Consider the following 27107-nt stretch of genomic DNA (forward strand, 5'->3'; position numbering starts at 1 on the left):
CGCGAAAGTAGGTACATTTCAATTTTTAGTAAATAATGGTTTCGGGTTCAAGACGCTCATAATAAAAACATAATAGATGTCTCTTTAAGCTACATCTATAACGGAAGTTCATTTGACATATCTCACAGTTATAAGGCTTTTCTCCAGTGTGTACTCCAAGATGTATACTCAAAGCGTCCTTTTTAATGAAACGTTTGTTACACACGACACACGAATACTTATAATCCTCATCGTGAAGTTTCGAATGGAGTTTTAAAGCACATTTTGATGTATACCTTTTACTGCATTTGTCACACTTGAAAGGTTTGCCTCCAGTGTGATCAAATTTATGATTTTTCAACGCAAACTGCGTATTGAATTTCCTTTCACAAACATCGCATTTGAATGGGTAGTCACCGGAATGATTATTCTTATGAGCATTATAAGTGCTTTCTTCTGCAAATTGTTTTCGGCATATATCGCAAGTGAATACTTGTTGATCTGCAGATAGTGGATTTATAGGGTCATCTGCAGACTCTCTCTTGCAAGCTGTTATCTCTCCTGGCTCTACTTGACTGTGATCAAATTTCAAATGTGTCTTTTTATGAACAGTTAAGTGACTCTTTTGTCTATATTTCTTATTGCATATATCACACGAAAAGGGTTTTGCAGCGGTGTGTATCCGCATGTGTATAACAAATTCATGTAACACCTCTACACCATACCTATTTTCAAAGGAACTGGTAGAAAAATAAAAACATGAATTGCATTAATTATTTTTATTAAATTAAAGTTTGCCATAACAAATAACATGAGATTTGTGAACATCGTCCAGCCAGTGATAAGCAAAACTCATTAATTAACACAAGATGAGCCTAGTGAACGTTGTTACCATTTTTTTTATACTACGTTGGTGGCAACAAAAAATACTACAAGTTCCGAGGAGGGTTGGGGATGCCGACGACTCAAAGGAATAGACGGAACAAATTAGTTCCGTAGATCCTTCAATCACCAGGTGCCGTAGCCGGATGGCATTTCTCCGACGCGAAACGAAAACGAAACGCCGCGAAAGGTAGTCTGGCTCTGTCGCGCCAATACGCAAGAGCGATAGAGATAGATATCTACGAGCGTTTCGTTTCGTGAGCGTTTGTGCAATTTGGCTACGTACCCAGCACACCGCACCCTCGTTGAACTCTGGCAGCCTTACTCACCGGCAGGAATACAACACTATGAGTAGGGTCTAGTGCTACTTGGCACTAAGATTGACATTAATTCATTCATTCATTCACAACGAAATGTTCAACACAAGCACAATTATCTACAAAACCTAAATTTGGAAGCTAAACGTCTTGTCCCTTTCCCCTTACTAGGGTTGTCAAAAATAAATTTTTGGTTGAACCGAGGACTAACACTTAAATATTAGCGTCGTCTCCATACCACTCGAGGTACTATACTGTATATAGATATATACACAATAGTACCTCGAGTAAGCTAAAATGGAAACGTGCAAATAATTCCTAATGTGTAAACAAATTAGGAAAGTGTCTCTTTATGAACACTTGTGAGATGCCTCTTGAGATGAGAACGTCGAGCAAATTTCATTGGACATATTTCACAACCGAACGGCTTTTCTCCAGTATGCGACATATAATGGTATTTTAAGTCGGATAGCTCAGGGAACCCCTTATGACACACATCGCAGGTATATGGTCGTTCGTCGGTGTGCAATCGTCGCATATGAATGTCTAGTGTCGACTTTAACCTAAATTCCTTATTACATACTTTACAAGTGTGTAGCTTAATCCCGGCATGTATAAGCATGTGGTCTCGTAAAGTCGCAGTGCGATCAAATCGCTTCTGACATACTTCACAGGCGAAGGGTTTTTCTTCCGTGTGATTTCTAATATGACGTTTAAAACTCGCCCTGTGTGTAAATTGTTGGCCACAAATTTCACAGGCGTGTTCCTTCGTCTCTTCGTGCACCTTTATGTGATTTTCTAAATACCTCTTCAATTGAAATTTCTTATGACACACATCGCATTCTAAAGGGGGTCCTTGTGAGTGTATTTCTTTATGACCTTTTAAAATACCTTTCAACGCAAATCGTTTGAAACATATGTCACACTCGTATGGTTTTGGGTCCTTCTGTTTCCCTTCTTTCTTTGCCTTTTCCTCTTTCTCGTGTCGTTCTTTATGATTAAATAAATTCCCTTGTAATGCAAACCGTTTCCCACAAACGTCGCAAGCATACTTTTTGTCCACGGTATCAGTATTGAAATGACTTCTCTTATGAATAGTTAATTCGCCTTTTTGTCTATATTTCTTATCGCACATATCACAAGCAAACGGTTTTTCACCAGTGTGTATCCGCATGTGTAAGATGTATTGGTTTTTATGAAGGAATCGCTCGTCACATACTTCGCAAGAGAAGTTAAACTTCCCCAGGTGGAGTGCGTAATGAATATTTAAGGTTGCTTTTTGTATGAATTTTTTGTCGCATACGCTGCATGCGAAAGGCTTTTCTCCAGTGTGTGAGCGGCGATGAATGGCTAGCTGATATCGGTTTGCGAACTTTTTTTGGCATATGTCACACGCCTGCCGTTTCGATTGGCTGGTTGAAGTTGACTGGGAATGCTCGTGGACGGTGAGGGTCGAATTCGACACTGAAGGACTGGGGTTGAGCGTGACCTGTGCAGTGGTAGATGTCGTCGGTCCGTTTTGTATAGCCACTGAATCTGGAAAGAAAAATTAAAACCTTTACTTTAACGAACTAAGTCAAGGACGTTTGCAATAGTAAATTATGGTTGTTGGTGAATTATTTCCATTGCATACAAGCGTGTTGCATCTTAACGTGTATACCTCTAAAAGGAGCCTGGTCGTTAATTTTGGTTTTATATTCCATGGGACTCAGTCAATCTGTGTAGAATGTCCTATAATATTTATTTATTTATTTTTATCTATTAGGTATGAGCTTAATTCTAAAGGTCCTAATATTGTTTTCGGTTACCGCGATAGTTACTCATGAAATAAAACTATGGAAACGGATTACATGGACGGATGAATTGTAAATTCATTATAAGCGATATAATCCGTTTCCATAGTTTTATTTCTAAAGGTCCAGCATTTTTATAGGACTGTACATTCAGTACCTGAAGCGAACTCATCATCGTCATCTACTATCTCGACATCAGCCTTCTCCATCTTGATATCGCCTGAAGGAAACAAAAACACTTGTATACAGTTGCTATGAAATAGTACATTACGATACAAGTGCGTAAAAAAGGAAGTTCGAAACCAGTGCGATAAATTAAAACGACCGAAGAAAGTGTTTTAAATCGACACGAGTTACAAATTTCCTTTTCGCACGTGTATCGTACGACGTTTTACAGTACACATGGCCCTCCAAAGTTTCGATCTGACATATAATGAACCACTACTCGCACTAGTGCGTAAAAAACACACCATCTGTACTGAAATAGTACATTACGATACAAGCGCGTAAAAAAGGAAGTTCGAAACCATCTGTACTGAAAAATACGTTTATTTCATGACTAAAATAAAAGTTTTCAATGATTCACGGTTATTTTCATTAGACTTATATTGACCGGGATATACAAAAATCAAATATCACGGTCTATATCCCGGTCAATATAAGTCCTTTTTTATGACTGACATGAAATTTGTTTTTTTTTTCTCTTTGGTTGTTTTTCCAATGGAAATATATGAGATATGTCTCGTAACCATTCACTATATTGGGTTTAACAATTAGGGTTTTGAATGCACATACATACACCAAAAGTATAAAATCCATTATTAAATGGTGAAATTTTACAATTAAATTTAAAACCTAGACAGATTTGAGTGGTCAGAAAGTTGATTCGCCCATGAAGCATACAAGAAACAGTTAGAATAGCAACTTAATTGTCAGGGATAATACTCACGTATAATTGTTTCACCTTCAGGGGCTTTTTCCACCTTGATTTCTATCTTGTTACCTGTGGGTACAAAAACACCTAAGTAACATTATAGTCTTTATAAATTGAAATAGATATCATACAGATACACGAAAGAAAAAATGGCAAGGCCCACTGGGCGGGCGTGTGGTCTAGTGGTAAAGACGTTAGCCGCGTAAGCTAAGACCCGGATTCGATTCCCGGCTCGGCCACCAGTGGGCCTTGCCGTTTTTTCTTTTGTGTATGATATCTATTTCAATTTATAATTTATATTGAAAAAAAAAGAACAAATCAAAAAATATTCAATAAAACTAGTTCTATTATAGTCTTTACTTAGTTTTAAAATATTTTATTTATAAACAACATAGGGTATAATTTTATTTATGTAGGTAGGAGTCATTTCTTAAGTCCCATACATTCCATACATTAAAATGCGACTGCCTAAGAACGCACGTACACTACACCACACATAGATGGCGCCACAAAAATATGCCTTGTAGCCATCGATTTGTAGATTGGCGTTTAGTGTCACTTTCGATCCATAAATCTATGTCAAAAGTGACACTTAACGCCATCTACAAATATAATCGAAAGCTAAAAGACAATTTTTTTTGTGGCGCCATCTATGTGTGGTGTGGTGTATGCGCGATCTTAGGCAGTCGCATTTTAATGTATGGGATGGTATAGTCTTCTTATATTTTAATCTATGGTTATATTTTATTGCCTAGGTAATAAAGGATGATGACACTGATTAAAATAGTTCTGACATGGAATTAAGCTTGGCGCCCATAGAACTAATTAAATTCTATGGCAGATTTTCTTCATTTTTGTAGTTCATGGTCTTTTAAACTTATCAAAACATTTGTTACCATTTACATGGTTGCATTTATAGGTCTCAAAGAGACCAGATAATATGTTAGTGTGTTGTAACTTACTTGACATTACCCCTTTCTTAAGCCTTGCCTGCAGCTTTGTCTGGCTGCTTTGCACTTGCAGCTTGAAGTCAGTCGCGTCCCGCAGCCGTCCCACACACACCTCGCAGATGCCACACTCCTCATTTGCCATGCTGAGCTGGAAGTTGAAATGAAAATAAAGTAGTTACTAAAGAGGAAAGTGGCCATTCACTTCTCCATGGAAACATAGTTTAGTTAGTTGAATACACATGATATCAAATAATTTCCCTGTTTTAGTTTGTAAGTTATTTTTTCTGCCTGAGATACAGGATCTCCCTATTTTGTGTTAATATAGTTTATGGCCTGTTTATAACTGCTATTTTTGGTACATGAATAAATGTTTTTTTTTTTATAGTTCCAATTCTCCTTCCTAGATTTATGCATGAAGACTGATTTACATTGGTAAAAATAGATGTACAAAACATTTATTCAGCAAATAAGCCACAGGAGCACTTTTACAATGTCATGTCAACATTATGTTCAAGATTATAATGAATAATATGAATTCAACTAAAATAGAAAGCTATTAAAATGAATATGAGATGTAAAGAAAATGTCTAATTTAATTACATCTTAAAATTAAAATTTTGAACAAAGTCCCGACCATACACATAGTGGACCGATTTTCATGAAACATGGCTAAGAACACTCCCGACTAACTCAGCATTGAGAAAAAAAAAACTAAATCTAAATTGGTTGATCCGTTCGGGAGCTACGATGCCACAGACAGACACACACACAGACAGACAGACAGACACATCAAACTTATAACACCCCATCGTTTTTGCGTCGGGGGTTAAAAATACAAACTTAAATAATCTAAAATATTAAACTTCAGAGGTGTAAAAGACTCTAAAATGTCACTACAGATAACATACCTAGGGCGGGTTGCATCAAACCCTCTGTCACCGTTAAGGTGTTTGTTAAATTTTATTGTATGTGAAGTTCCATAGTCGTCTGCTGTGTGACGATGATGTCTTTGTCAGATGTGGTTGAGGCCTTAACTTAACCTATATTAGATTAGGCCATAGGGCCTTTAACATGTCAACATTGCAATAAAATAATATGTAAATACAACAAAATAATGTGATCTAACTAAAGCATCATGTTTGAATGTGAGCCTGAGGCCAGGATTGGGCGTAGAATTTCATCATGAAACTTAATATGGTAAAAGATCTTTCAGATCTAAAGTTGCTTTATTTTACTAAGTTATAGTACAAATATTGCTGTGGAGACCTAGACTGGGAAGCCGAGGTGACGGTGGAAACAACATCTCCGAGCCAGATGGTCAAGAACTTGCGATGAGTACACTCAACAACTCAGCTCTATCTCAAGGTAGCCGTTCACTCATGGTCACTGCAATATCCATGAGTATATCAAATATAGCAATGTCTCACTTACCAAGAGCGTCGTACACGTGCCACACGGCGAATTACGTACCAGTACTCAGAGCATCTCTCTCCACGTGTCTCAACTCGTTTCCGCTCTTTTCTCCCCGCGGTCACCTCTGACACTTGCTCACCTCCATCGCCAGTGTTACCAGTGAAGAATACGCTAAGAGTGACGGTTTGGATACATACCACAATAACAGACTTCGCGATCTCCGCGACACTCCCGAAGGCGAGAAGATCACATAAGTAGCGTCATCAACTGGCGCGTCCATTCGGCTATTCGTTCTCTAGCCCAAATGGCAGCGTTCCGCCTTGCTCTAGTCACTTCCTGTGGCTGGTCTTCCATAACAATTGTCTCTTTCACTTCTGTCTCGTCGGGTATATCATTATCAGAAGCTTGCTCAGTTTGCATAGGACTAGTTTCAGAATCTAACACAACTTCTCTCTCGATTGTCGATTCAGTAGGGATTGTTAACTCATCAATCTCCATCTCGGGCTCAGGAGATACCATCGTATCAGGTACTTTCGGGGGTTCTCTAATTTCAACTATCTCCATTGGCTCAGCTGGTATCTCTGCCATTTCAGTGTCTTGTGTTGGTAAACGTGCATAATCTGTTGGGCCGTACGTGTCAGACTCTAACGGATACAGGTGTGCTATGGATCTCGTGAATTCTGTATTCCCAACTACCACTTTGGCTGCTCGGCATTCACCGTCATGGCTTCGGATCAAGCTTGAAATTCTGCCAACCTTCCAATTGATCCTATGTTTGGAGTCATTCTTGATCTGAACGATGTCACCAACTTCTGGAGACTTCTTAGATATCACTCGCGGTTGTTTATGAGAGTGGCTGAATCTATCCCGCAGACTTGGTAGGTATTGGTTGGTGAACATCTCTTTATATTCGTTAAGTATCCTCTGACCTCTCTTCCAGCCTTCGACCAAGTCGACTTTCGTATTGGTGCCTTGTGAGGTTCCTTCGCAAAGTTCTGAGTTTATCTCTAGGCACTCACCTAGGGATAGAAAATCTGCTGGCCGCAGCACTGCCTCTGGGTCAGAACCCACTGCAGTCAAAGGTCTAGTGTTCAAGACAGCCTCAATCTCCTTCACTACTGTCTGCATTTGACCATCAGTTAATAAATGCTTATCAAGTGTGCGCTTCAAGCAGTGTTTCACCAGTCCAACTAAACGTTCATAGAAACCGCCTTGCCAGGGTGCAAGCTGCGTAATGAATTTCCACTTGATATGTTTCTCCTGGCAGTATGACTTGATCAGTACTTCACTCGTCAGCTTGAACTGTAGTGCATTGTCAGATATCAATACTTTAGGTGGTCCTCTAGCAGCTACGAAACGCCGTATCGCTAGCAAACACTCCTCAGCTGTCAAAGCCTTGACCAACTCCAAATGTACAGCACGAACTGCTAGGCATGTCATAAGACAAATCCATCGTTTTTCTCTGCCAGTATTTGTCTCCAAACCCTCAACTGCTTGAAGGGCTGGTCCCTCCAAAGATGCTAGCAGGTATGAGAGCTTCTCCACATTGGCAATATCCTTATTGTCTACATTGGCTGCAAACTTGTCCCAGAATGTATTCCACTTTAGGACATCACCATTATATTTGCCGAGTTCTAATTTAGGTAGACGTGTCCTATTATTGTTATCTCCTTCGTGGCAGTAGAGTTTCATGGCAATTTCCAATTCCGTTAGCACGTCCTCCGCTTTAATCTGCACGTCGCGACACTGTTTCCAAAGATCTTCTCTTACATTGGCGCTATCACCAGACAAATATCTGTTGAGGTCTGTTGTGAACGACGATAATCTATTATTAACATTAATTTTGACGGCAACTATCCTGTCCCTTTCTACGCCGGTCCCCATACTATGAAGAGCCTCGGCGGCTCCCGTTAAAGCTTCTGTTAGCCTCTCTAAGCGCAATTCTAATGTTGAAAGTAAAAGGTCCATTTTGTACGCAATGCAAGCTACTGATACTCTTCATTTACTTATTAATCTTATGTGTGTCCTATTTGATGCTAATCTGCAATGAAATGCATTGATTTTAAGTCCACTTTAAACCATAGAAGTTTGCTAGTTTTACAAGAAGATGTTAATTACTATATTTACTTAATAGTGAAGTCGTCTTAAATTTATTACTTACAGCGAGTTATTTAGCAATCTGCTCACACACTTTAGCACTCCTAAATTAAGTAATTGCACAGTTTTATTTAATTTTTACTTCTAGAAACAAACTTTTATCACAGCACGCGAAAACGAAAAGAAAACCGGGTAAGTTTACAAAACTTAAGCCATAGACTAAACTTCACTCTATTTCTTAAGCCTCCTTTACACGACCTGACCTATCAATCTGTCGTGTCCGCTGCCGATTCGTTCCAGACACAACAAATATACCGCACCGTAAATATAGCCGTGAGGGAAATAAAACAAGTAAATGTTTTAATATTTATTATTATCCTTACACCTAAATTAATTTGTAATAAAACAAACGAAGTAAGGTGCACAGAATGACAGATTTATATAATAAATTCCGAACGTGATGAGTTGTGTATTTCCGAACGTGGACAGAGCAGTGTTGCCAATGTTTAAAAAATTTAGACTTATAGAACAAATAAAACTCATCTGTCGGCCGGTCCTCCGTGCAACATTAAGTACGGAGCTCGAGACGTGCACATTCTCTTCATGGTTGGGTAGGTAATATTACTACCTGTCTATACCCACCACAATGGTCATAACTACCCATGTGTATACACCACTATGGGCATACCCAAACCAAAAAAAAAATTGAGTTGAACAGAAAATTCTCAATATTAAGTTCATACTTAATTCCTTTATCTCTCCAAAGACGTCAACCGCAACCGACAGACCGCTTTAAGTTCGGTTTTAAGCATCTCCACCAAAAATGTAGCGACAACATCAAACAGACGGCAGGGCACACCTGGGCCGACCTGGCACAGAACCACCGCTTATAGAACAGAATGGAAATCCATGAAAGAGGCATATGTTCAGCAGTGGACGCAAATATGCTGAGAAGAAGAAGAAGATACTACAAATATTAGTTAGTCCGTATTTACCATAGAAATAGGATGTCAGTAAGCGGCAGCGAAATGTCTGTGGTATTTATTCTTATAATACTGTGTACAATTTATTGTGTAATTGTTTACTTACATTAATATCGAAGCAGTCTCTCAGCATGTCGTAATATACCTCTGTTTTGTCGAGATGTTTATACATAATCTTAAGGCCCTTTTCCGGCGGCCGCACCAGGCAGCAAGTACATGAATGTAACTGCTCCATTACCAAATATATAAATGCACTGACAATGGGTCACAAACAGCTTAATACTACTGGAACTTTATAATATATATTAAACACATCTAATGATGAATTTCATGCAGAAATATTAAAATTAGACAGAAAATATACAACAAATTTGACATAGTCATAGACATTATAGACAATGTGAAGTTTTTTTTTATTAACTGTAGTGCTGTACCTCTACTATAAAAACACAAATATTTATTTACAAAAAGTTAGTTACAAATATTGTATACAAGACTGCCACTCTATAGGATGTACCTCTACTATTGATAGCCAAGTTTGTGTGCCAAGTTTCTGTTGATTATTTAGTCCATTTTAGACAATAGAAAAAGTCGGCAAGTTGAAAATATAACCAAATACTATATACTATAATACGTGCAGCTTCTGACGTTTCCCATACAATTGAGCGGCAACAATTTTACTAGCGCCATCTAGCGGTTCGAGTTGATCAAAGTAGTTGTTCAGACTTTTATTTGAGTAAATTAAAATAGAAAATGCTATTACTTGATCTACTTTAACATTTTTAGACGGAATAAAACTAAAAAATAAGAATTTGTAATTTTTTTTAATTTTATGCTGTATGAAACTAAACTATTTTGATCAACTCATGCCGCTAGGAGCGCTAGTGTGCCTGTTGCCAACTTTGGCACCGAGCTGCACGTATTAACTCGTAGAGTTTACATAGTATTTGATTACAGAGATAATGGTAAAAACTTGGCAAGTTTTGACTTGACAAACTAGCCCATCTGCAGTAGCATCTGCAGTGCATTAAAAATGCACTATACAAATGGCTAATGGCAAAACTGTTCTACTCGATTAAAGTGTAAAATTGTAATATCTTAGTTTAATAATAATAAGTAATTAAGTTAATTTTTAATGTAGTTTTGTTATTGTATAATTTGACAAAACACAGCTAAAAAGTTGGTACACACAATTTATGTAAGACCTATCAGTTAACACTTTTTAAATGCGAATAAAGAATTATGAATTATGAATTATGAATCACTAATAGTAAAAATCTGATGTCTTGTCTATGGATACTGTATGTCAATGTCATGGGTTCGAGATATTCGAGAGAACCGCTCCCGAAATTCATATGTCTGTACAAAGTGGTATAAATATAGATTAGTGTGTTTATTCATTGTGATACAATTGCCAGTACCAACACCGTACATAATGGAGGAATTACATTCGTGTAGTTGTTGCCTGGTGCATCCTCCAGCAAAGGGGCTCAAAATTGTGTATAAACATCTCGGCAAAACAGAGATATACTACGAAATGCTAAGAGACTGCTTTAATATAAATGTAAGCTTTCATGGTTTCGTAGATGCATAGGGTTAGAAGTGCCACGAATATTCGGCACACAGAGCGAGGTAATAAGCAGCTTGCTTGGCCATACAAAAGGCGCGCACTGCGTCAGCCGAGGCACGATAACGGACTTGACACCCGGGACATGGGCTACGGTTCGCTCCCCCTTAGACCCTGTTCTGGATTCACGTCAGAAATAGAGCCGGCCCAGTCAACATTTGGAACAGGCAGGCTAAGAATATTTACATAGAGGAAACTGCGATTTTGCTTCATCCTTGCCTTGCAGAAACTTCAGACCCGGAAATAATAATAAAAATGCCAAGTGAAATGTTCATATAATGTTTGATTTGGATTTTAGCCAGTTTAGATATTATTAATGGTACAATTAAAACAAAGTTGTAGTTTATAATTTAATCCAAATATATTATAAGTAGAGATGGGCCGAATATTCGGTATTCGGCAAGTTTTTCAATGTTCGTTGAATTGCCGAATATTTACCGAATAAACAAAGCAAAGCAAATGTATGAAGATCTTACGTATTCCATTGGATAATAAGCTCCTATTTTAGTATAGTTTTCTAAGGAACTACTAAAAAGAGATAATTATGCGTCAAAAATTCAAAATGTAAATACAATTGTTTAAAAAAAAAGTTAAAAGACCGTAGTTTAAGAGTTGAGAAGAGTTCAGAATTATTATAACTGAATTTTAGTTATCCACTAAATCATAATTCATAAGAACAAAGTTGTAGTGACATATGTAACCGTTATCAATCATTAACTAGTTTTAATCTTAACATCCACTTTAAAAGTATGGCGTAACCGAATATTCGGCCGAATGTTCGGTTCGGTAAGAGCTGAACCGAATGTTCGGCCGAATATTCATATTCGGCAAAATCCATATTCGGCCCATCACTAATTATAAGCCAACATTCTAAACTACACAAGTGTTTTTTAAGCGGGTTACTTACGTTTTTACCCAAGTTGAAATAACACTCAACATGTTTCTATCCATTTCCAAAATTCATTTCCTCGGAAATGGATTAAAACATGTTGAGAGTTATTTCAACTTGAGTAAAATGTGAGCAACCCGCTTAAAATATAAACAAGTGATGTTTAATGTTCAGCTAGGTTTGGGGAATGATGAATGTGGCATCTGCGAGGTGTGCGTGGGGCGGCTGCGGGAGGCGAGCGACTTCAAGCTGCAAGTGCAGCGCTGCCAGGCTGAACTACATGCACGACTCAAGGGAGTCATCACTGCAAGTAAGATGCGTGTGTATTATACCTAACTTGATGGTGCTATGCGTAGAGTATGGTGGTGGCTTTCCAAAGAAGAAGAAAGAGCGGGTAATGGAGTCTTTAAGGTACATTTTATGATTAAATTAATAACAATTAAATGATTTATCTAAAACATAAGTATTACACTTTTTAATTCTTATTCAAGTAGTGCCAAAGTTTTTAAACTAAAAGTATATAGTTTAATGCCTCAATTACCTCAATATAACAATGACAGTCCAAAAAGGAATTGAAAATTTAAGCTGCTATGGTCTAGAGTCTAGAAGAAAGAAGAGGACCTGCCATTCCCCAGAAATGGGACACTCAATATTTTACCTGTTTTCAGGAGGTCTTAAGCCATTGATTACTTTAGTAAGAACAAAAAGTTAGTAGATAATAATGACTCCATTGCCCGCTCTGTCCAGAATGCCACCACATTTACCTACGCTAGTTATGAAAAAGCCCCTTACAAAAAAATTCTACCAACACTAAGCTAGTTTGTGTCTGATAACATTTTAATGAGCCAACAACAAGTCAAGGCATAGTCATTATGTAATGGGTATTGTTTGTTAATGTTATTTTTCTCATGACCAACATAAACATTCACTAACCCAACCTTTATGCAATAATCATAACACATGTTCATTCATAAACATTCACTAACTCAACCAAATATATGATTATTGTGTTCAACAGGTAACAAGTTAAAAATCAAGTTGGAAAAAGCTTCTGGGGAAGAAACAATTTTAAGTGAGTATTATTACCATCATAATAGTACATTACGATACAAGTGCGAAAAAAAGGAAGTTCGAAACGAGTGGCCATAAATTAAAAAACGACCGAAGGGAGTGTTTTAAATCGACACGTTTCTAACTTCCTTTTTTACGCAGTTGTATCGTAAAATGTACTATTAGACTGTCTTACCCTGAAACCCTGCTGTACTGTATTGTTGTATTAATATTACACTTAATAAATACCTATACTTATTATTTTATCAACCGCAATTAAGCTCAATGAATTCATATATGTGTCTGTTCATTAATATTACAAATATTCGGTTTAAAGAATATTTATTGTCTAAAGAAATTACAAAATTTCACTTATAAGACAACAATTTACTATATTATATATGACTAGCTTTTGCCCGCGGCTTCGTTCGCGTTAGAAAGAGACAAAAAGTAGCCTATGTCACTTTCCATCCCTTCAACTATCTCCACTTAAGAAATCACGACAATTCGTCGCTCCGTTTTGCTGTGAAAGAGGGACAAACAAACAGACCCTTGCACTCTTTTCCACAAACAAACAGGCACACAATTTCCCATTTATAATATGAGTCTGGATAAGTATGTTAGCAGTAGCAAGCATAATTGCTAAAACAAATATTTGTTTTTTAATGCAGATGATATTAAAGTGGAAAAGTCAGAGGTCGAGATGGCAGATGGCGAAATCGTTTCAGGTACTTGATGTCTATTGTACACATTTACAGATGCATTGGTCGCAACCCACACTCAGGCGACGCACGTCGTAAGACGCGGAACGGACGTCAGCGCCGCGCCGCCCGAGTGTAATTTGAAAAACATCTCAGTACATTTTGTATAGGAAGGACGCCCAGGCGACGCGTTCCGCGTCTTAAGATATGCATCGCCTGTGTGTGGGGATAGTCCCTTGGGCGTACATATATACTTATTCCTATGTTAAGGTCCACATGACCACTTTTAGTCGATTCCTATAAGCTTACCATACAACCGGTACATTTTGTACAAGTCTTGTATAAAAAAATGCTCCAGCTTATTAAACTGATATATTCAACGCGGCTGTATTAATAAAAATATTGAAGATTTCTTTATGGATGTAAGATTTACATCTATACTTTTGCCTGACAACCACCTGCAACGTAAAAGTTTCATTAAAATTTATTACTGGAAATTTCAACATGGCATACCAGGGGCCCATTTCTCAAAATTGAAAGTTACAAGTCACAAGCGGAAGTCTCTTTCCAACTTGTCATATTATTAGACATTGACTACCACTTGTAACTTGTAGCTTCGAGAAATGGGCCCCAGTCTGAATAATTAAGTTGTAAATATTATTGTCAGTTTCAGTGGCCTTACACAAGCAACCGAGAACGCCTTCAGCAGAACCCGTTGTGCCAACGTCCAGCCCTACATCTGCGCGCGATCCTACTCAAAATAACCTTGACAATTCCGAGCTAGCTCCAGTTCCCAGTCACCCTAAAGAACACACCTGCGATATATGCCAAAAAACCTTCGACAACCCAAATGCAAAATTTAAACTGACAATCCATCGCCGCTGCCACACCGGAGAGAAACCTTACGCATGCAACGTGTGCGATAAAAGATTCGTACAAAAAAGCCACTTGAATACTCATTACGCCTACCACATGGGAAAATTCAAATTCTCCTGCGAAGTATGTAACGCGCGATTCCTCCATAAAAACCAGTGGATCGTACATATGCGGATACACACCGGGGAAAGACCTTACGCGTGTGATATGTGCAACAAAAAATACAGAGAAAAAAGCCACTTGACTTTTCATAAAAAGAGTCATTTCAAATCTGATCCTGTCGACAAAAAGTACGATTGTGATGTTTGTGGGAAACGGTTTGCTTTACAAGGAAATTTTTACAAACATAAGGCACTACATGATAAAAACGAGAAAGAAAAAAATGAAGGAAAACAGGAGGACCCAAAACCATACGAGTGTGAAATATGTCACAAACAGTTTGCATTAAAAGGTGTCTTGAAAAATCATAGAGAAATACATACTAATGAAACACCCTTCGAATGTGAAACGTGTCATAAGAAATTCCGAGTGAAGAAGTATTTAGAGGTGCATATGAAGGTACACGAAAACACAAAGCAACACGCCTGTGAAGTTTGTGGCCAACAATTTACTCACAGATCGAGTTTTAAACGTCATATTGAAATACACAAAGGCGACAAACGCTTCTCCTGTGAAATATGTCACAAGCGATTTGGACGCTCAACAATTTTGCGAAATCACATGCTTATACATAGCGGGCTGAAGCTACACTCTTGTAAAGTGTGCGACAAGCAATTTAGACATAAGAATGCTTTATATATACATGTGAGGAGACTGCACACCGACGAACGACCATATCCTTGCGATATATGTAAAAAAGGGTTTGCTGAATTATCCGCCTTGAAATTCCATTATAGAACTCATACTGGAGAGAAACCATATGTTTGTGAAATTTGTCAAATGAAATTTGTTCGACCTGAAGGTGTTAGGAAACATCTGATACGTGTTCATAATGAGAAACCTAATAAATTTGTGGTAATCAAATAATGCATATAATAAATAAACATACCAGCCAGTTTATAAGATACAGGATTCCGTCGCTAATTAGGTACTGGTCCTAAAACGGCTAAAAACTGGCTATAAAACGAACAAGAGATAATTACTCCCGTGTAAATAAAAGAGACACGGTGATGTTTATATGTAGTTACTAGCCCAGCGGTGACCTATCAATATCGCCTTAGCCGATAGCTCCTAGCTTACTAGCTCGCAGTGGGACCAGTGCCTTACTTGTTAATTTTTCCTCATTTTGAAGGAAGTTACTATAAAAACTAATATATGTATTTACGTGAGTAGTAAAATGTCAAATTATTTTATCTTAATTAAATAAAGTTAGCTTATATGTATTAATTGTTAGAAGTTATGGACCATTGTGATGTCTGAATATGTTATCATATAAAAAAATACAATTTTATTATAAAAAATGTTTAATTTATATAAAATATTTTATTTAGTGTTATTTCAAAAAATACGCATTACTTTTTCAATTATTAACCAAAATATATGTCAAAACAGAACCAATGCATTTTGAAACTATGATTTTTTTTGTATTACTTAACTTTGTCTGGTAATAAATAAAATAAAATAGCCTTTTATTTATTGCTAATTTTAATAATTTCTATAGTTTTTAATATCTTGCAAGAACCCCGTCCTCGCAGGTGAAGGCCTCCTCCAGAGTTTTCCACTCGTCTCTCTCCTGGGCTATTTGCATCCAGTTTTGACCGGCGACATTTTTTATTTCGTCTTCCCATCGGGTAACAGGTTTACCTCTGCCTACTCCGTTTTCTTAGTGGCCCTTTCCTTGACGTCACTATTTTAATCCAGCACTGTTAATAGCTGTACATAATTAATAATCATAATCAAAATATTTATTTGTAATAAACTTAAAAACTACACATTATGCCACAGGGTGTCCACTTTCTGGAAAGTCAGGTAAAGTCAGGGAAAAGTCAGGGAAGCTCATAGTGGTCATGGAAAGTCAGGGAAATGATTTGGAGGTCAGGGAAAAACTTGGCATCAAGAAAAAAATCAAAAAGTATTAAAAAATAATATGATTTCTTGATGGGTTGACCACATCCATGACAGCAAAGATCGATTCCCGGTAGTGATTTTAAGGCATCTTAAAATTGTCACTTTAGACTTTTCATTACATGTATAGTACCTGGCCTCCATCCCAGTGATTGCTAATGAGAGATGTCAGAGACTCAGAGATATCTTCATGCTCTAGCTGACCTTATCTGGCCCAAAATCGTAAATGTGGAAAAATCAGATTTTTTTACATTGCGTGCCCTACCCACATATTCCAAAATGGCGAAGGGGGTCGGGAATAAATTCAATTATTGTGATTCAGATTAACTGGAAAGTTGCACCACAATGTCACCATATACAATAATTCATAATTTGCTTTTGCTAGGGCGATGTGAAAACGACAAAGACAAAGTTACGTCGCTGTCCAAATTTAAGTATCTATCCGACAATCCAAAGCGGAGTTCCTCATAAAGCCAATGGCGCATAACGTCACATAGAGGCGCAATTTGGCATGAGTCAAAGGAGCATAGGAGGATAATATGCGTGACGATGAAAGAACTTCAAAACACTTGGAAACCTAAAGGCATGTAGTGGCAAAACACCTAAATGGGCATCCCGACGCTGACAACAAAGAAAAAATTTCGCGCTCACTTCGCTCGCGTTTAGTATTTCATCAATTTTAATTCCCTTTATTTTTCGTGAAAGTTTCATGAAATTTAAGAGTTTTTGGAAAGTTTCCGCAACTTGCTCATAACTACTCTGCTCTGATAGACTAGGTACTCCATTTTGTTTCCTATGTTATGTACTTAATAACTATTATCAGCCCCAGGGACGTATAAAAGTGGAAAAATTTTCGCGCTCGCTACGCTCGCGATGTTTTTTTCTAGCCTGAACTACCCATTAGGGCGCCGAAACTCAAACTCGCTCTACCCTGTTAGAGTGTACGGGCCGGCACTGGTATAGCCAAAAGTAAATGGCGATAACTTTACTACCAACTACAGATTTCGTTAATGTTAGTTCTATATAACCAGAAATTAAAGTTTGATAGTTAACATAAAGATAAAAAAAAGGTAGGTATAAAAGTATGAACTGCCTTGCAAATTTTAATATTTCGTACTTTAGAAAACAAACATATTCCAGAAAAAAAAATTCTGTGACAGACGGACAGACAGACGCTCGAGTGATCCTATAAGGATTCCGGTTTTCCCTTTTTACGGTACGGTAAAAACTTATATTTTTCAGGTTTTTTTTTTCAAGACAAAAAAAACCGTTTTTTGCAACTCTAAGCAAAAGTGGTAATAGTTGACTGAAAATTTGGTCAGGGAAATTTTCTTGAATGGTCATGGAAAGTCAGGGAAAAGTCAGGGAATTTTTTTTGGGTTTAGTAGTGGACACCCTGTGCCATAAAGTATGACCTAGACCATAGATTTAGAATTAATAAACTAGATTGAGGAATCACATTTTTTGCCATACTAAATTGAACCTTATCACTGAGACAGAAAGGTGATCGTATCAGACTAGCGAAAACGGTCCACATGAGAGGGCATTGTTTGGGCTGGTGTTCCTCCCGCACATGTGGCCAGTGTTAATGAGGTTACCACAGTAGTAGTAATTTTATCTGTATATTACCTGACTTCATAACTTCTTATATTATTTTAGTGTTATATTCAAACTAGGGTTTCGATATATTTCAAAGAATCGGAAAATAATTATAATGTAATTATTTTGATGCCAATAAATCAAAGATTTGTATAATTAGAAATATGTTCAAATGGGTATTAAGTAGTAGATTTGGTAGTAACTTTGAAAATTGACTGGTATCCCCAATGTATGACAGTGATGACGTCACTAAATAATGTTGACATTGTCAGTAAGTGCGAGAGGGACACCAGCCCAAACAATGACCTCTCATGTGGACTAGACACTACAGATCTGATGTAGGTACAAGGGATTGGTAAGTTTATCACGAAATGGTCCCGTCTCAGCATAATGCCGACCCGGAGATCAGCGCTGATCTTCCGACGAGACCATTAAATTTACAAGACACGAACGAGGCCGCGCGGTACGGCCCGTACGAAGGGAGCCGAAAGGCGAGTTTGATAGTAAAACAAATATTCTAATGCCTAAGGCTGGGCGCACACGGAGGCGACAGTTACACGGCGACATCTTTTGTCTCTGTCGTTACTATATGCGTCCAAGACAGAGACAAAAAATGTCGCCGTGCAACTGTCGCCTCCGTGTGCGCCCAGGGTAAGGATGCTTTCAACTTACAGTAGGCCTACTGTAAGTTGAAAGCATCCTTAGGCATTAGAATATTTGTTTTACTATCAAACTCGCCTTTCGGCTCCCTTCGTAAAACAACACGCCCTTAATGCCTCTCATTATGCACCAGTCACATTAGGACTTATTTAACCAGCGCGATCGATTATAGTTACAATGCACACAGTTGAGGTTACGTATTCATCTATTCCCGGCTGAATACAATCTGAGGTTACGTATTCATCTGAATTCAAGTCAAGAGTGAATATGCTATTACTGAACCAGTGAGCTACAACTTAGGCCTTGTCGTCACTTTCCATCAGGTGCGACTAAGGTCAATCACGGGCCAGTTTCTAATAATAAAAAAACCGGCCAAGTGCGAGTCGGGCTCGCGCACAAAGGGTTCCGTAGCAGCAAATATAATAAACTTATTATGTCAATTTATACACCTGGTGAATGGAGCCTAAACTCTCCCGATATTTTGCCTTGTACTTTTATGTATGAATATTAATTTTATATATGTATTTATAAATTTGCTTGAATAAGCTAATATTTCTCGTAAAAAGTACCTACATTATAAAGATTTTATATCATCGCGGATTTTTAAAGGTGTACAATACTGTAGTATATTTTTTGATCTATCTTATAAGGTTCAGCCATCGTTTTCAGTGTAAGCACAATAACTTAACCAAAATTACAGTTAAATCAACCTATCTCAAAAACTATAAGAGATACTTTGATCAAACCAAAAATCGTTGAAAGAGTTAATTAGCATGCATCACCTCTATTTTTTTTAGAATTTTATACCCCGTAGTTATAAAAATAGAGGGGGGGGGGACATACTTTTTACGACTTTGAGAGCTGATATCTCAAAAACCGTTCACTTTAAGAAAAATGTTTTTTAGAAAACTTTATATCATTTTAAAAGACCTTTCCATTGATACCCCACACGGGTATGTACATCGAAAAAAAAATTTTCATCCCTCAGTTACATGTATGGGGGCCCCACCCCCAATTCTTTTTTTACTATTTAGTGTCATAATTTTGTAGCGGTTCATACAACACATATTCCCATCAAATTTCATCACTGTAGTACTTATAGTTTCCGAGTAAATCGGCTGTGACAGACGGACAGACGGACAGACGGACAGACGGACAGACGGACATGACGAAACTATAAGGGTTCCGTTTTTGCCATTTTGGCTACGGAACCCTAAAAAAACGACAATTCAGAACACCAATTAAAACGCATACGCGTTACGCACCATGTAAATGAGCCATGTTTAGGAATCGTGCTCCTACTAGGTACCACATAAATAATAAAATAAAAATATTATAAGGACATTTTTACACAGATTGACTGAGTCCCACGGTAAGCCGAAGAAGGCTTGTGTTGTGGGTACTCGGACAACGATATATATAATATACAAATACTTATTCAAATTCGAACCCGGGACCGCGGCTTAGCAGACAGGGTCACTACCCGCTAGGCCAGACCGGTCGCCACATACATTTTAACTGTGGTAATATCGCAAAGATTATTGGTGTCAACTGCCAGGAATATTTTTTTAGTTGTAGATAGATCTGAGGATAGATCCGAAAAAGTTAACATTTGTAACAAATGTTATAAAAAAACACGAATTATTTTAAATGATTATATTCGCCATCATCAAAAAGTAAAACTGTGTTGTAAAATTAAACTAATACTTACATACATTTTTTTATTCAATTTGTATATACTTGAAATACTTATTTAAAAACTTGAAATACTTATTTAAGGAAAAAAAAAACCTGGGACATGAAATGTGAATAAATTTTTCTATTATTTACTGATTTCATCAATTCTATAAGTATGTTAAGCTTTCTACATGGCATAAATTGCACAATGTAAACTATAATTATGGTATTTACATAGTTACAGCCTTATACTACTGCGGAAATCTTTTCTATTTAGTTATAACTATAAGTATTCATTGTTTTTAATTTAATAAACCTCGTAGGCTTCTCGTGGTGCACGCTTACAAGATGTTTCTTCACCCCACTGTGTCGCTGAAATTTCTTGTAGCATATTTCGCAAGCATATGGTCTTTCCCCCGTGTGAACACGATAGTGTTCCTTCAATGCAGCAAGGACCGGAAAAGCTTTTTTACATACATCGCAAGCATGCGGCTTTACAGTAGAGTGAACTCTTCGAACATGAACTGTCAAGGCAGACTTATGCCTAAACTGTTGCCCACACACTTCGCACGCGTGCTGTTTAAAGTCCTCGTGCACCATCATGTGGTCCTGTAAATTCCTCTTCTTCCGGAATTTCTTATGACACGTTTCACACTCGAATGGTTTTTCATCTGAATGTGTTATACTGTGATTTCTTAAAATACCTTTAGTTGAAAACCGTTTGCTACATATCTCACACATATATTCCTTTCTACCTTCCCTTAAAGCTTTATCTTCCATTTCTTTCTCGGCATGTCTATCCATATGCTTAGCTAAAGTCCCTTGTAGTGCAAATCGTTTCCCACAAATGTCGCAACAGAACTGTTTGTCCATAACTTGATTGTGTTGGACTAACGGCCTAGCCACGACAATGGTCTAAGGCGGCGAGCGGGGCGGCTGGGCTGCGCGGGAAACGCGCGCGGGCGCTAGCCATGCCACGTACTTTTAGAAGCGGCGGCAGGGCCTAGTTGCGGCCAGGACGCTTTCATATTTAAAAACATGTTTTTTACTGTCTAATATGACTCTAAAGTGCATAGAATGCTTTAATTAGTCAATTACGTCTTGTACAAGAAAATATGTGTGATAACTAAATACAGGACATTTATTTTATGGCTAGTTAAATGATACTTAATATAAATAACCAATCAGAAAAAAATTAAGAGTAAATACGAATAAATACTATACAAAAATATGTTTGAAAACATTATTACATACTACACACGCGAAAGTACATTTCAATTTTTAGTAAATAATGGTTTCGGGTTCAAGACGCTCATAATAAAAACAAAATCTTTTGTTTCGCGTGGAATCGCTAGACCCATCTAGCCGCCTAGGCCGGCCGCGCCGCTCCAATGTCGTGGCGGTGCGGGCGCGGCGCGCTACAAGTTGTTCGAGTCGCGCGCCGCCCCGCGCGCCGCTGCCGCGGGTAGGCCCGTGAAACCCGCGCGCGATTTCGAACAGCGGCGCGAGTCGTGGCATGCCTCGCGCGCGCTGCGTTTTTGTTTTTGTGACTTACCGCTTGCCGCTGCCGCAAAACGCCTTAGACCATTGTCGTGGCTAGGCCGTAATCGATGTCTCTTTAAGCTACATCTATAACGGAAGTTCATTTGACATATCTCACAGTTATAAGGCTTTTCTCCAGTGTGTACTCGAAGATGTATACTCAAAGCGTCCTTTTTAATGAAACGTTTGTTACACACGACACACGAATACTTATAATCCTCATCGTGAAGTTTCGAATGAAGTTTTAAAGCACATTTTGATGTATACCTTTTACTGCATTTGTCACACTTGAAAGGTTTTCCTCAAGTGTGATCAAATTTATGATTTTTCAACGCAAACCGAGTACTGAATTTCCTTTCACAAACATCGCATTTGAATGGGTAGTCACCGGAATGATTATTCTTATGAGCATTAAAAGTGCTTTCTTCTGCAAATTGTTTTCGGCATATAGGTATCGCAAGTGAATACTTGTTGATCTGCAGATAGTGGATTTATAGGGTCATCTGCAGACTCTCTCTTGCAAGCTGTTATCTCTCCTGGCTCTACTTGACTGTGATCAAATTTCAAATGTGTCTTTTTATGAACAGTTAAGTGACTCTTTTGTCTATATTTCTTATTGCATATATCACACGAAAATGGTTTTGCACCGGTGTGTATCCGCATGTGTATAACAAATTCATGTAACACCTCTACACCATACCTATTTTCAAAGGAACTGGTAGAAAAATAAAAACATGAATTGCATTAATTATTTTTATTAAATTAAAATTTGCCGAATTAAAATTTGAAAAAAACGCCGCGAAAGGTAGTCTGGCTCTGTCGCGCCAATACGCAAGAGCGATAGAGATAGATATCTACGAGCGTTTCGTTTCGTGAGCGTTTGTGCAATTTGGCTACGTACCCAGCACACCGCACCCTCGTTGAGCTCTGACAGCCTTACTCACCGGCAGGAATACAACACTATGAGTAGGGTCTAGTGCTACTTGGCACTAAGATTGACATTTATCAAATTTATATGACTTAAAGAGTTTTGCTTGTCACACAACGAAATGTTCCAACACAAGCACGGTTTTCTACAAAACCTAAATTTGGAAGCTAAACGTCTTGTCCCTTTCCCCTTACTAGGGTTGTCAAAAATAAATTTTTGGTTGAACCGAGGACTAACACTTAAATATTAGCGTCGTCTCGATACCACTCGAGGTACTATACTGTATATAGATATACAGGGTGGCCCATTCAAATCGGTCAGTATGGGAAAGTCTGAAACTATAAGACATACGAAGATTTGTTCTTAGGAACCATGTCACCGATTTTGATAAAAAGAAAAACTGCATTCATACAATTAAAAAAAAAGTGTACCCAGCTGGGGAATCGATCCCGGTTGTTTTGAAAAAATAAACTTACACTATTTCTATTCAGATATCGTTTGTGTAGGTCTTAAGCAGTAAATATCTCTAAGAAACATAATGTCTAAAATGAATAAAATGCATTTTTTTCACATACTTTAATTTATCATAGTAGGTGTTCAAAGTGACCACCGTATTTTTCAATACAATATTCAACACGTCTAGGTAACGATCTTACTATTGCATTTTGTATCTTCATGTGGTGAATCTGCGTTAAAGTTGACTCTATGGCTACTTTTAGGTCTTCAACGGTGTTATAGCTATTTTTGTACACTGTTGTAAAGATGAAGTGAACTTGCTGAATATTGTAACGGTGGTCACTTTTAACACCTACTATGATAAATTAAAGTATGTGAAAAAAATGCATTTTATTCATTTTAGACATTATGTTTCTTAGAGATATTTACTGCTTAAGACCTACACAAACGATACCTGTAGGCCTAGCACATGATGGCCGCGGGAGTATGTCGCCGCGAGATAGACTACCCGTCCTTATGTCATTAATACAGTTAGAAGAAGACGTGGCATCTATCTCGCGGCGACATACTCCCGCGGCCATCATGTGCTAGGCCTACTGAATAGAAATAGTGTAAGTTTATTTTTTCAAAACAACCGGGTTCGATTCCCCAGCTGGGTACACTTTTTTTTTAATTGTATGAATGCAGTTTTTCTTTTTATCAAAATCGGTGACATGGTTCCTCAGAACAAATCTTCGTATGTCTTACAGTTTCAGACTTTCCCATACTGACCGATTTGAATGGGCCACCCTGTATACACAATAGTACCTCGAGTAAGCTAAAATGGAAACGTGCAAATAATTCCTATTATGTAAACAAATTAGGAAAGTGTCTCTTTATGAACACTTGTGAGATGCCTCTTGAGATGAGAACGTCGAGCAAATTTCATTGGACATATTTCACAACCGAACGGTTTTTCTCCAGTATGCGACATATAATGGTATTTTAAGTCGGATAGCTCAGGGAACCCCTTTTGACACACATCGCAGGTATATGGTCGTTCGTCGGTGTGCAATCGTCGCATATGAATGTCTAGTGTCGACTTTAACCTAAATTCCTTATTACATACTTTACAAGTGTGTAGTTTAATCCCGGCATGTATAAGCATGTGGTCTCGTAAAGTCGCAGTGCGATCAAATCGCTTCTGACATACTTCACAGGCGAAGGGTTTTTCTTCCGTGTGATTTCTAATATGACGTTTAAAACTCGCCCTGTGTGTAAATTGTTGGCCACAAATTTCACAGGCGTGTTCCTTCGTCTCTTCGTGCACCTTTATGTGATTTTCTAAATACCTCTTCAATTGAAATTTCTTATGACACACATCGCATTCTAAAGGGGGTCCTTGTGAGTGTATTTCTTTATGACCTTTTAAAATACCTTTCAACGCAAATCGTTTGAAACATATGTCACACTCGTATGGTTTTGGGTCCTTCTGTTTCCCTTCTTTCTTTGCCTTTTCCTCTTTCTCGTGTCGTTCTTTATGATTAAATAAATTCTCTTGTAATGCAAACCGTTTCCCACAAACGTCGCAAGCATACTTTTTGTCCACGGTATCAGTATTGAAATGACTTCTCTTATGAATAGTTAATTCGCCTTTTTGTCTATATTTCTTATCGCACATATCACAAGCAAACGGTTTTTCACCAGTGTGTATCCGCATGTGTAAGATGTATTGGTTTTTATGAAGGAATCGCTCGTCACATACTTCGCAAGAGAAGTTAAACTTCCCCAGGTGGAGTGCGTAATGAATATTTAAGGTTGCTTTTTGTATGAATTTTTTGTCGCATACGCTGCATGCGAAAGGCTTTTCTCCAGTGTGTGAGCGGCGATGAATGGCTAGCTGATATCGGTTTGCGAACTTTTTTTGGCATATGTCACACGCCTGCCGTTTCGATTGGCTGGTTGAAGTTGACTGGGAATGCTCGTGAACGGTGAGGGTCGAATTCGACACTGAAGGACTGGGGTTGAGCGTGACCTGTGCAGTGGTAGATGTCGTCGGTCCGTTTTGTATAGCCACTGAATCTGGAAAGAAAAATTAAAACCTTTACTTTAACGAACTAAAGTCAAGGACGTTTGCAATAGTAAATTATGGTTGTTGGTGAATTATTTTCATTGCATACAAGTGTGTTGCATCTTAACGTGTATACCTCTAAAAGGAGCCTGGGGCCTATTGCATAACAATTTACAACTCATATTACAAGCGGTAGTCCCCCTCCAATTCATTTTATAAGAAAGAGAGTTCCACTTGTAATACAAGTTGTAAATTGTTATGCAACAGGTCCCTGGTCGTTAATTTTGGTTTTACATTCCATGGGACTCAGTCAATCTGTGTAGAATGTCCTATAATATTTATTTATTTATTTTTATCTATTAGGTATGAGCTTAATTCTAAAGGTCTTAATATTGTCTTTGGTTACCGCGAAAGTTATTCATGAAATAAAACTATGGAAACGGATTACAAGGACGGATGAATTGTAAATTCATTATACACGATATAATCTGTTTCCATAGTTTTATTTCTAAAGGTCCAGCATTTTTCTAGGACAACACATTCAGTACCTGAAGCGAACTCATCAACGTCATCTGCTATCTCGACATCAGCCTTCTCCATCTTGATATCGCCTGAAGGAAAAAAACACTTGTAAACAGGTGCTATGAAATAGTACATTTCGTTATAAGTGCGAGAAGTACTCGCGTGCCGCTCGTGGCAAAATATCTCGGGACTCGTGAAGTAATGACATTTTCGCACGTGTGACGAACGACGTTTTTTAATACAGTTGCGAAAAACAATACTACAACGAAATAAAACAATCCGAACTCTCAATTTTCGCATTGACATTGACGCAGTATATTTGACAATTCAAAGGCGTATTTTTGAAGCTTTTAAACTTGCGGACATATTTTCGATTTTGCTATTCATCCAACACAATTTATTTCATTGGGTACCATAAAAACAAACATTTACGATTTGGGACGATTGTTTAATATATACTAATATTTTAATTCAATCGACCCATTTATGCCTAAATATATTGCAAATAACATTAAAGAATTATGACAAATCGCGCAACATATTAAGGTTTTTGAACGTGCTTGCATTAAGTGACAACTTAATTTGACAGAAGACGCGTTCCGTTCCGAAAGTTATTCTAGAAAACTATTAAAAAGTAAGTGCATGGTCGTAGAAAAAGTATTGTATGCAACGGTGTTTAACTAAGTCAAAAAATACTCGTGGCGTCTTAATAACAATTTTCGGCTTCGCCTCAAATTGTTAGCCACGCCACTCGTCTTTTTTGACCTCCTTTAAACGCCTGTTGCATAAAATACTATTTCAGTACAGATGGTGTTTTTTTCGTAACATGTCGTAACTAACGATTTAAAATACTCCCTTCGGTCGTGACTTAATTTATCGCCACTCGTTTCGAACTTCCTTTTTGTTTTGAACTTGTATCGTAATGTACTATTATTTCATGACTGACATAAAATACCGCTTTTTCTTCTCTTTGGTTGTTTTTCCATTCACTATATTGGGTTTAGTAGTCAGGGTTTTGAATGCACATACATACACCATAAAGGGAAAAGTATAAAATCCAATTAAAGGGTGAAATTTTAAAACCAAATTTAAAACCTAGACAGATTTGAGTGGTCAAA

At 37.7% G+C, this 27107-nt stretch overlaps 2 protein-coding genes across 3 annotated transcripts in view; one reads left to right on the plus strand and one right to left on the minus strand.

The window, feature by feature from the left end:
• Positions 1–27107, minus strand: part of LOC125240092 (zinc finger protein 62 homolog) — a 31818-nt gene that overhangs the window by 1131 nt on the left and 3580 nt on the right. Inside the window, exons 4-13 of the mRNA XM_048147938.1 lie at positions 26016–26078; positions 24483–25478; positions 22447–22698; positions 21056–21162; positions 9455–9613; positions 4868–5003; positions 3921–3974; positions 3129–3191; positions 1521–2714; positions 70–744 (exon numbers count right to left, since the gene is read on the minus strand). Coding sequence (XP_048003895.1) covers positions 70–744; positions 1521–2714; positions 3129–3191; positions 3921–3974; positions 4868–5003; positions 9455–9613; positions 21056–21162; positions 22447–22698; positions 24483–25478; positions 26016–26078 — 3699 coding nt within the window. The remainder of the gene's footprint in view (positions 1–69; positions 745–1520; positions 2715–3128; positions 3192–3920; positions 3975–4867; positions 5004–9454; positions 9614–21055; positions 21163–22446; positions 22699–24482; positions 25479–26015; positions 26079–27107) is intronic.
• Positions 10699–15568, plus strand: LOC125239620 (zinc finger protein 235-like). 2 transcript variants are annotated; one of them, XM_048147235.1, is made up of 5 exons: positions 10699–10912; positions 12039–12174; positions 12883–12936; positions 13586–13642; positions 14283–15568. In XM_048147235.1, exons 1-5 carry the CDS (start codon positions 10784–10786, stop codon positions 15515–15517), a joined length of 1611 nt encoding a protein of 536 aa, XP_048003192.1. In that variant the 5' UTR covers positions 10699–10783; the 3' UTR covers positions 15518–15568. The 2 variants fall into 2 exon arrangements, with proteins under 2 accessions (XP_048003192.1, XP_048003193.1); XM_048147236.1 differs by having other exon boundaries at positions 14289–15568.

Source organism: Leguminivora glycinivorella, chromosome 26, assembly GCF_023078275.1.
Source record: "Leguminivora glycinivorella isolate SPB_JAAS2020 chromosome 26, LegGlyc_1.1, whole genome shotgun sequence".
NCBI classification, from domain to species: domain Eukaryota; kingdom Metazoa; phylum Arthropoda; class Insecta; order Lepidoptera; family Tortricidae; genus Leguminivora; species Leguminivora glycinivorella.

Bases quoted from the DNA above. Each gene is read 5' to 3' on its own strand.
- LOC125239620 (XM_048147235.1), top strand. From the start codon at position 10,784: ATGGAGGAATTACATTCGTGTAGTTGTTGCCTGGTGCATCCTCCAGCA. The intron at 12,175-12,882 runs GTAAGATGCGTG...TGTGTTCAACAG, and splicing joins CAAGGGAGTCATCACTGCAA to GTAACAAGTTAAAAATCAAG. The intron at 13,643-14,282 runs GTACTTGATGTC...TATTATTGTCAG, and splicing joins AGATGGCGAAATCGTTTCAG to TTTCAGTGGCCTTACACAAG.